The 9,724-nt window shown below is 52.0% G+C and overlaps 1 protein-coding gene across 1 annotated transcript in view; it reads right to left on the reverse strand.

The window, feature by feature from the left end:
* SIK3 (SIK family kinase 3) overlaps positions 1-9,724 on the reverse strand; it is a 33,665-nt gene that overhangs the window by 7,016 nt on the left and 16,925 nt on the right. Inside the window, exons 13-18 of the mRNA XM_010078701.1 lie at positions 9,285-9,355; positions 5,616-5,759; positions 2,393-2,543; positions 1,546-1,671; positions 1,173-1,258; positions 302-472 (exon numbers count right to left, since the gene is read on the reverse strand). Of these exons, the coding sequence (XP_010077003.1) occupies positions 302-472; positions 1,173-1,258; positions 1,546-1,671; positions 2,393-2,543; positions 5,616-5,759; positions 9,285-9,355 (749 nt within the window). The remainder of the gene's footprint in view (positions 1-301; positions 473-1,172; positions 1,259-1,545; positions 1,672-2,392; positions 2,544-5,615; positions 5,760-9,284; positions 9,356-9,724) is intronic.

Raw genomic sequence — 9,724 nt, forward strand, 5'->3', positions numbered from 1 at the left:
CTAGGGCCCCTTGCACAGAAAAGGAAACAAAGCGGAGCTGACAGTGATTTGCATAAACCCAAGAATATCAGCCCTTCCTCCCCACCCCCGGGAGCAATAAGTAAGGATCTTATGACAAGAAACCCAACAGCAATCTCCAGCTGGCAGCTCCTCGCATGCTCTCGATAACACCAGCCCTTGCTGCCAGATGGAGAATCTTTTACATCATCGGCAAACTGCGCAAGGACAAGGCTGCAGGGGGGAGCCAAAGCCCCCGGCTCCCCTACGCGCTGTTTTCACCGGGGGTTCGACAGGACCACACGGTTCTGCCAAGTGGCCTGCCTGGAGGAGCGCAGATGGCTCCGTAAACCGCCGGCGCTTACCGTGGGGCTGGAGCACGCTGCTGCTCACAGGAGGGGGGCTGCTGTTTGGCTGCCTGAAGAGATGGTTGTTAGGGTGGTTCGGGGGCGGGCTGGATGGCTGAATCCGTAACCTGCGCAGGGAAAGAAGCACCTCGCCATCATGCTCGCACCTCATGAAGATGCCTTTTCCACTGTGAGAGCTGACACCAAATGCTGCGTTTCTCATTTTAAATAAACACCATAAAGCCCTTGTTTGGGATCTTTGCAGCTTGGCTTCTCTTCCGAGAGCCACCTAACCTGCCCAGCTCACATAGGCAGCAAGCATAACCCAGTGGCTACAACACAAACCTGGGGAACAAAGACACTGCAGGCTCGCCACCTGACTCTGTGGGGCCTGTGAGAAACCTTCCTTTTCTCCTTTCCCGTAACTCAGCCTGCCTCATCTACAAGTCAGGGTGCTGAAGCCAAGGACGGTCACCCAACCCAAAGCCTGAAAAGCTGTGAGATGTCCAGTAGCAGCTCTGAGGAGAAAGCATGAAAGAAACCAGGTACTGAAGGCAATGTGTTTTCAAGGCAGTCAAAGGGCAGGACTGTCTATCATCTGTTCAAAGCAGGTTTGTGCCTTTGAATCCTGTTTCTTTGCTTCTAAAAGTACTTCAGACAGAATCCAGCTGAAAGGAACAGGCACAGTCACCTGGGAACTGGCTACGCCATTCTGACTTTACACACTTCCAACTCAGCCTCGGAGTCTCCTACGTGTATGAGCTCATCCCTGGGCTTGAGTAAGAGTAAAGTCCATTTCTCAGAGCTCTACTGCAGCAATTTCTTTACCTCTGAAGCTGGTGAGTGAGCAGAGCTGGCTGGTTTTCACATGGAGCTTGCAAGGGTGGAGATGGTTGGGGTGGCCGGATACAGTCCTGAACCAGAAGAAAACAAGAAGTGTTTGCAATCAATAATGTCTCAACTAGTAAAATCAGAAACATTGACTGGTGAAATAGGATATATCCAGATTCACCAAATACTCAATCCCTGCTGCAGCTCTGGCTATCGCAGCAGCTGTGCAAACATCACTGCTGAAACGTCATCACAGCAAGCCAAGCAATCCACCCTCCTCAATTCTACCAGACCCGCTCAGTCCTTGTCTCAGCAGCCATGCAGGAAGGCACAGCGAAGACTTCAGAAGTTCTGGCGTGGGCTCCAGTACCTGAATCTGCTGATGAAGAATCTGATGGTGCTGCTCCTGCTGGTACAACATGTGCTGCTGCTGCGTCTTCTCCAGCGTCCTCTCGTCCATGTGCCCACCATACATCTTCTGAAGCTGCTCGCACTCCTGTAACAGATCCAACACACCCTCTAAGTGACCTTTTTCTGCAAACAGGAACTTTCTGCAGCCTACCCAGCTGAAAAAAGCCAGGAAAGCAAGCCCAATGAATTTAACTTGACAGAATCAGGTGTGTATTAACATGGCAAGCTCAAGCCTTGGACAACAGAAAAGAAACGGGTGCACATGACACCCAGCTGCAAGCACAGTGATAAAATGCACTCTAGCAATGCTAACTTCAAGGTGAAAAGAGCATCTCCTATTTCTACCATGTTGCAAGGTGAAAGGCCTGTCCTGGGACCAAATCCTGCCCAAGCCATTGATAAGACGTGCGCAGGCTGTGCAGTGAACAGCATACAATCCTCTCCAAACTGCGGCAGAAGGAACTGCCCTTTTCCCACAACACCCTGGAACAGCCCCAAACTCTGCTGCCACAGAAACCGTGGGAGAGCAGCAGCCGCAGCCTGACAGGGCTGGTGGGACCCCCAAAGGCAGGCAGAACAGCCCACGTGTGGGCATGGCACCCGGTCTGCTCCCCAGAAAACAGGGGGTGGGAAGCCCCCAAGGTTCCCAGCCTGCTGGTGAACAGCACATATGCTTAAAGGACACTCAGCAGGGGTGCTGCAGGAGTATAGAGGGGCAACAGCTCCTCAGCTGGAAAGCCACCGCTGCATGACAATACAAAGCCCTTGCAGAGGCTCTTTTGAGGTCCCCCACCCCTGTCCTTTACCTGCTGAAGCTGTTTGATGCTGCTGTTATTGCCCATCTTCTCCAGGTGGGCTTTGAAAGCCTGGATGCTGGCAGCACCATCAGAGAAGCGCCGAACCGGGGAGAAACGTTCGGTGGGGAGGTGCAGAGTATTTGAGTCCTTGTAAATAGAACTGAACACATGGGGAAGCGGGTTAGTGATGCCAGCTGAAAACCAGACCCCGGTACAGAGACATTTCATTTACACCAGTCATGCCGAGTTCTACCTGCCCACTCACCCTGAATAAATCATGGTTTAGATCAAGAAATAAAGTGCCACCGTCACCGTGAAAAGGAAACAGGATTACCGAATATCCTCAGTGCCTGGGCAGATAAATGTGTTTTAAGGTTGGAGACAACTCAGCCACAAACCAGATTCCAGATGGGCTGCAACTCATTGTCCATCCATTCAGATACATCTACCCCTCAGATGGAAAAGGTTTACAGCAACCTAAAAATGTAAATTCACCTCTTCAGTAGCCACTTCCTGAGCGTTCAAGCTCCCCAGGACCCCTGACTACATCTGACGGCTGCAGAAAACAGCAGGGGCACCTGGAGAAAGGAACCTGATGAGTTCTGCTGCCGCTGAGGGGGAAGGGGGGCTGGCAGCCATGCTTAGGGATGCACTGAATTTAAAAACCAAAAAGGCAGGAGCGTAACTGCACATTAGGGGAGATCTTTCTAGTGCATTAACCAAGCTGTCGCTTCACATCCAGAGTCTCCCAGTTGCCTGGATGCTTGGCACCGGGCAATCAGAATGGGCACACTGGAAAAGCAGACACAGCCAGTATTGAGGCAACTGTGCCCAAGGAGCTACAAGCACTTTCCCTGCACAATTTGGTTTCTTCTTCACCATCAGAGGGAGCCAGATTTTTTTTTTTTTTTCAGGAGATGTTTTCTCCCAAAGTTGGGGCTCCCCATGATGAAAGTCAAGCCCTAAGCTGCTGCCCTGCTATCAGGTGCCACCTGTATGATCACCAGCAAAGCCACCTTTCCATACACACATCACAGTGTGCCTTATAACAAACAGAGCCAGGTTGCTCTGCCTGCCCTGATGGGTTCTGTGCAAATGCACCCTGTGAAACCCAGCAAACAACACTTCACGCTACAGGCTGTGGCCTTTGTCTGGGAGAAGGTGACGGAGATGCGATCTTTACAGCACCTCCAGCATCCTGGCACAGAAGCCAGCAGGAGCCCAGCTGGCTGCACACCGCTGCGGTCCTGAACTGCATGACTGCGGGCACTTTCCTGCTGTGGCTGCCCTGAATGGGGCTCTTCACTGAAGCCCTTTCCAAGAAGTGACACTGTCTCCTGGAGAGGCTCTCCCTTATCAGCAGGTGACTGACGCTGGACCACTTCCAGCACGCTGGGCTCAGTTCCTGGCACCTGGTCTGCCTTAGCAGTTTCTATAGATGACACACAACTTTCTTCCAAGGATAGAGCTGTGCCCCTGCCTTTTGATGCCATCCTGTCCGTTCTCCTGATCCATTTGATCTCCTGTCCTACTGATGGAAAGCAGAAGCTACAGATAAAACTACACTGAGGCTGCAGAGCCAAAGCAGAACAACTGAATTGCCTTGTACAATTGTCATACTTCAATTCTGCTTTCCGATACTAAGCTATTGTGACCAAAACCAGGTCCTACAGAATAAGGTGGCTTAAAAACATCCAGTGCTAACATAAAACCCACCTGCCATTCGGTAATTGAGGTCCATTTATGTGATGACACAAGACTGCTAACGGTTTCTGGGACACGTATCTCGGACACAACATGGGGCAATCTGTTTAGGCCACGGTCCGATAAAGTTTCTGTGATTTTGCAGGTAAAACGTGAGGCAGGCTCACAGTGCATTAAGACAACGAGGGTGGAACGGGCAGATACCACCCTGTTCATGATGCAACAGCCTCAGGACTCCACAGCCAAGAGGCAGAGGTGACACCAGCATATTTACAGGGTAAGTGTGTTTTGACAGTCTTGTAAAAAATCAATTCCTGCAGTGCGTGAGGGACCCAGCTTACCTTTACGATTTGAAGCAATCCTTAAAGCAGGATACAGCACATTCTGGTTGTTCTGCAAGCTGCACTCCTCTTCCTATCAAGACCCTAGAAATCTTTCCCCTCCTGCCCTTCCCATCCCCCAAGCACCTCTATGAGGGAGTAACTTCAGGGTATAGAGGTGCTTATCTTGGTTTTCCGGAGTTCCAGCGTGGCACTAGCACTGCTCAGAGTTCACCTGTCTCTGCTGATTACATCAGTGCTCAGCTCAGCAGGTCTCTGGCTACAATAAAAAGCGCTTTGTCAAGCTTGCCAGCATGAGCTGGCTGGAAGATTGAGCACGAGCACCAATCCAGCCTGGTAGGCGACTGCTTTCTCAACAGTCGATCGAGATCAACAGGCAGCAAGCTCTGCAGTTTGCACCCTCGGCACTGAGAGGTTCAGAGGGACAGTTTTTAAGCTCCCTCTGTGGCATTAGCATCACCGATTTGCTGCTGTGGCAAGGACTCTGTGTCAGATTAACACCTCTCTCCCCATCAGGAGTGTCCCACCCACACACTGAGTATGTTTAGATCCAGGCTGCAGAGGGTCCCCCCTTTCCCAAACATGGTGATTTTCTCTTCCCACCCCACCTTCCTTTCCCCACATCATTCCCATCAGGGGTTCAGATCAGAAATAAAATTACTCTTGAGGAGCTTTGCAAAGAGACTTTGCAGTCAAAACACACAACTCTGGTGCAGAACAGTGAGGTTTTTAAGCTCTGGCATAGATGACTCTTGGTGCAGTCTTTTACCTGCATCTGCCTCCAAAATTCTTCTGTAGAAAATCTGCAATCTACTGCTAGCTTGACACCTACCCTTCCAATAGAGAAAAGCTTTCCTGTAAAAGGAACAGCTTATTCCCAGCCCTTACGTGACGGCAGCCATTCCAGCAAATCCCCTCCAGCCACAAAAACAGGACCGGAGGGGAAGAGACAGCTGATTGCTGCCCCTGTATTGCCTGTATTTGCAGGTGCAGAGCCCGCGCCAGCACAGAACTCCAGTGTCCCCAGCACGATCAGACACCCCCTGCTCTGCGGGTCTGCTCTTTGTACTCGTTCCTCCTCCTCACCCCTCCCTGCCAAGCGGGATGTCCTCAGTGCTCCATTCCAGACGACATCTGAGCAGGTTTCCTGGCGCAAAGCTGCCCGAACGGCCGGTGCCATTACTCACCGGTGCTGATCGGGTACCAGGTGTGGAGCCCAAGCCCGGGGTCGGAAGGACTGCTGTCCTAGCTGCCTCTGCAAGTCTGGAGGGATTTCAGCTGTAGGGTTGGTCATTGCCAGAGTGTGCCTTTTTGACCTATTTGCCAAGTATCTGCAACAAGCAGGAGCACATTTTATAAGAGACTGATGGGAGTACTCCAAAAACAGGGAGCGTTAGATAATCCAGAGTAAACGGGAAGGAAGAATGCTTGCTGCAGCGCTCAGAACCAACCAGGGGCCCGTGCCCGTCACATCACTGGTCTTCAGTGCTTAGGGGACAAGTGCAGCTTCAGCTGCTTGTGTGCTACTGCCAACCTCAGAAGGAAGGAGCAGCCATTTGCTCTTCCCAGCAGAAAAGCCATGTTTCATCTCAAGGGGAACGCTGGTATATCCCTTTGGGAATACCCAGGTGACTACCTGCCCTCAGCCTGGATTCGCTCCACTACAGCGGCTCTGCCTCCCTCTGCCAAGGCCCTGCAGAGAAGCCTGCTGCATGCACCGAGCCAAGAGACGAGTCACAGATAACCCTGGCAAGAGCTGGCCAGGAACGGGCGCAGAGCGGAGCTGCTGCTCGGCTGCACCCTTGCAGGACGGCCTTTGCACTTCAGCCGGGGCCTCGCCGTGAGCAGCAGGAAGGGCTGGTGCTCAGCCCGGTCCGACTGCGCCATCTAGTCCCTGCTCCTCTCCCAGGGATGTCGGAAATGGCCCAGCGATGCGCAGGGCAAAACCTGCACGGGAAAGCAAGCAGCCAGAGCGTCCCTTCCTCTGGAGCCAGAGCCACCAGCACTAAGGCTGGGCTCTTAAACCAGAGCCTGGGGGCAGCGGCTTAAACTGAAGCACCCTCTGCACTGGAACCAAGGGCCCGCAGCTCTTCTGCAAACCCTCTAAAGCCTGGGGAGCACGCAGGGCAGAGCTAGGCTCCTCTGCTTTGGCAAGGATGTGAGCAAGGGCCACACCACTCTGCCAGCTGCTGCCTTGAACTGCTAGCTCCTGGCTGCAGCGATGCTCAGAGCAGCTGGGGGCACGGGGCCAGAAGAGATAACACACGAAGCACCTACCCTGGATGCCCCGGCTCATGATGAACACAGGGGCTAGCATTTCACCCGCTCAAGGCCAGCTGGGATGAATGCCCACTGAGGAACTCAACTATTTCTACTCTCGTGAACCAGCAGCAACGAGGTGGCTGTGGCAACTGTGACAAAGATTGCTTGGTCAGCAACCAGCGATACTAACATGGAATTCTCACCTTCACTCTTTTCCCCTGCAAAAGCTCTCTGCAACTGCAACATCAACTGGTGAAGCCAAGAAGAGCAACAAACAGAAAAAGTTGTTGCCTTCTCCAACCCCAGCCTGTCTTTGCTAGCTCCTGAAGCCACTTAAGCAGGAGACAGCAAGTTAAGAGAATGAAGAGTGCTTAGCGCTGTGGTAACTTGCCAAAGCCTATGCCATTAGCTGTTTAAGAATCATTTGATGCAGACAGGGAAAGTTTCCCAAAGAGCTTCACAGTTGTGGTTTGCTAAGATCATTTTATTTCAGACCTCCAGGGAACAATCCAATCATGAGCTATAACAGCATTTCGGGTGGAAGAAAGTCTCCCAAAGCTCAAAGGAGATGCGACTGTTCCCTCGAGCAGAGAAAAGACTACGCTCTGGTTTCAAGGTCAGATTGAGAAGGGCAAAACCTGCTCGCTGGTGGCTGCATACAGAGTGTTCAGAGCAGTGTTCTGAGAAGCTAAATATTTGCATCTGTCCCTGATGTTACTATTTACCCTTCTCCTCTGATGATTACTGACATCTTGCAACATAAGGGGGTGGAGAGCAAGTTAATGCACAACCTGGAAGGGGCTTTTTCTGGGCCATCTGGTGGAAGAAGAACATGCAGCACAAAGGGACTAAGGGCAGCACTGTCAGGAGCAGCAAGGCGACCCATGGGTCCAAGGACAGTCGCAGCCTTTCAGCGGGATCTGAACATTTCAGGGCCTTGCAACCTACAAAATACTGCACGGGGGTTTCAAAATGTTTCTGGCTGAACTAAAGCTTTTACTTAAAGACTCAACCGAAATCTCAGGTTTGAGAACAGGAGAGGTGAAAATCTGCCCAGGTAAGATGTCCAGGCAACCCCTTGCCAAGAATCAGATTTACCTGATTTGCAGTCAGAAAGACTGTCTGCCACCTGAAGTGCTGTCAGTGGACATTATGGGCCCTAAATTACAACTTCTAGTAACTATCCAGGCAGCACAGCTGTGTACAGAGTCTGTGCTCCCGAGCCCTGCTAGGGAAGGCAGCGCACAGCGAGGGCACAGCAGGCTAACGGGCTGAACGCAGCCCGCGGTGCCTGGAGGGGCACGCTCCTCATCTGCTCAACACTACAAGTGAGCCTCACTTCTGTCATCGTGCCACCACGCAGCTGGGGCCGGTCACGAGCAGGTACCTTCCCAGCACCGTGGCTCGGTGGCTGAACAGCAGTGCATGAAGCTGGAAAATACTGTGAGAGGGAGCACAAAGATGGGGGTGGTGAGGAACTGGGGCATAAGGCTAGGCAGAAACACAAGGTCTGCTCCGTGACAGCTCTGCGGTAGGGCTGGAAGAGAGTTCTTTCACATGTACCAGCTTTGGCTTTCTTCTAAGCTCAGGTAGGCAAAGGGAGTCTGAGCGCACACTCTGCACAGTCTGCCACTGCACACACCCACCGTTCAAATCCCCCCTTCGCTCTGGAGCACTGAAAGGAGAAGAGCTGGCAGGGGCTCTGGAGTACGACCTCCACCCACCCTGGTGTTTCTCTGCCTGCAACCAACCCCCAGTTTGAATCTTTCTCCCGAGAGCAGCCCCTGAGGAAATGCTACCTGACTGGAGGTGGTGGCCTGTACAAACTGGGGGGAGCCAGGAAACTCTTCAAGTGCGAGGTAAGAGGTAGGAGCACTCCGCAACCACACCCACCACAGGTAGTGCACCAGCTGGTTAGCAGAGAAGGAACTACGCAAAAGCTACTAAAAAATGTTAGCAAGGACATGGTTAGTGTTTTCACAGATTGAGAAAGTACAAGCGTATTCTACCCGCTTCCCAGTATGTGTTTGGAGCAGACAAAGAGAACAGAAGTTTCCAGCCTGGTTTCTAATAATCCTTCCCTTACTGGAGCAGACTATTTTAAGGCCCACTGCTAAAATTAGAAGCTGGAGGTACCCACATTTCCAGCAAGCTCACTTTAAGGCATCAGAGTTGGATGTTTACTGCATGTCTTGATAAAAAAGCTGCATCGACACCCAAGGCCACAGAGGAGATCTTCCTGCCTCCGTCACTCAGCAGGGAGGGGTGAATCACTTAGCACTCATTTTGCAGGTTAGTGTGGATCGCATGCTGGTGCACACTAAGCAAAGGAATTCAGCAGAGTTTCTGGAGAACCTACTGCTCAATCAGCTAACCTTTTCGGGGGGAATCCAGCTTTGTAAGCCCCTAGCAGTGTCAGAGGAGTAACTGCCTGCAGTAATCAAAACCCATAAGAACAAGAGAAATGCTGAGCCTTCGCTGTGATCAACTTTGTTGCCTGGGATGAGGTTGCTTGTGTTTAATTTGGCTGTGGAACACCACAGGGTGAGCCTCGTGGAGGCAGGAAGGGCAAATGTGAACAGACTGGGAGTTACCTCTGCACAGCTTCCTGATCCGGCTCCCCGTCGGAGCTCTCCTCGTCCACAGGGGTGACAGCTGGGACAGCCTGCAGAGAGAGGAGAAGCCATGGGTTCCAGAGAGTGGCCGGGGGGGGGGACACCTGACCCTCCCAAACAAGCTTCCGCAAGAGTATGTGTCAGCTCCTCTGCAGCAGCAAGGACACCCGGCCAAGAACCCCTTCCAACGTTCCTTCCCCAGTCAAAACTGCCCGTACAAGTTGCTGCTGCTTTTGGTGCTACCTCAAAGATTCATTGATACAGATGCATCAAGGAAGAAAGAATGTGCATTAATGCCTGAGACTGACATTTTCATTTTTTGTATTAGATCAGCAAAGGAGAAGAAAAGCAACCCTTAAAAAAATGTTCACAAATACTGTCGTGACGGAGCCCCCTGCCACTCCAGAGCAGGAGAATGT

This window comes from Pterocles gutturalis, unplaced genomic scaffold (genome assembly GCF_000699245.1).
Source record: "Pterocles gutturalis isolate BGI_N339 unplaced genomic scaffold, ASM69924v1 scaffold13223, whole genome shotgun sequence".
Lineage (NCBI taxonomy): Eukaryota > Metazoa > Chordata > Aves > Pterocliformes > Pteroclidae > Pterocles > Pterocles gutturalis.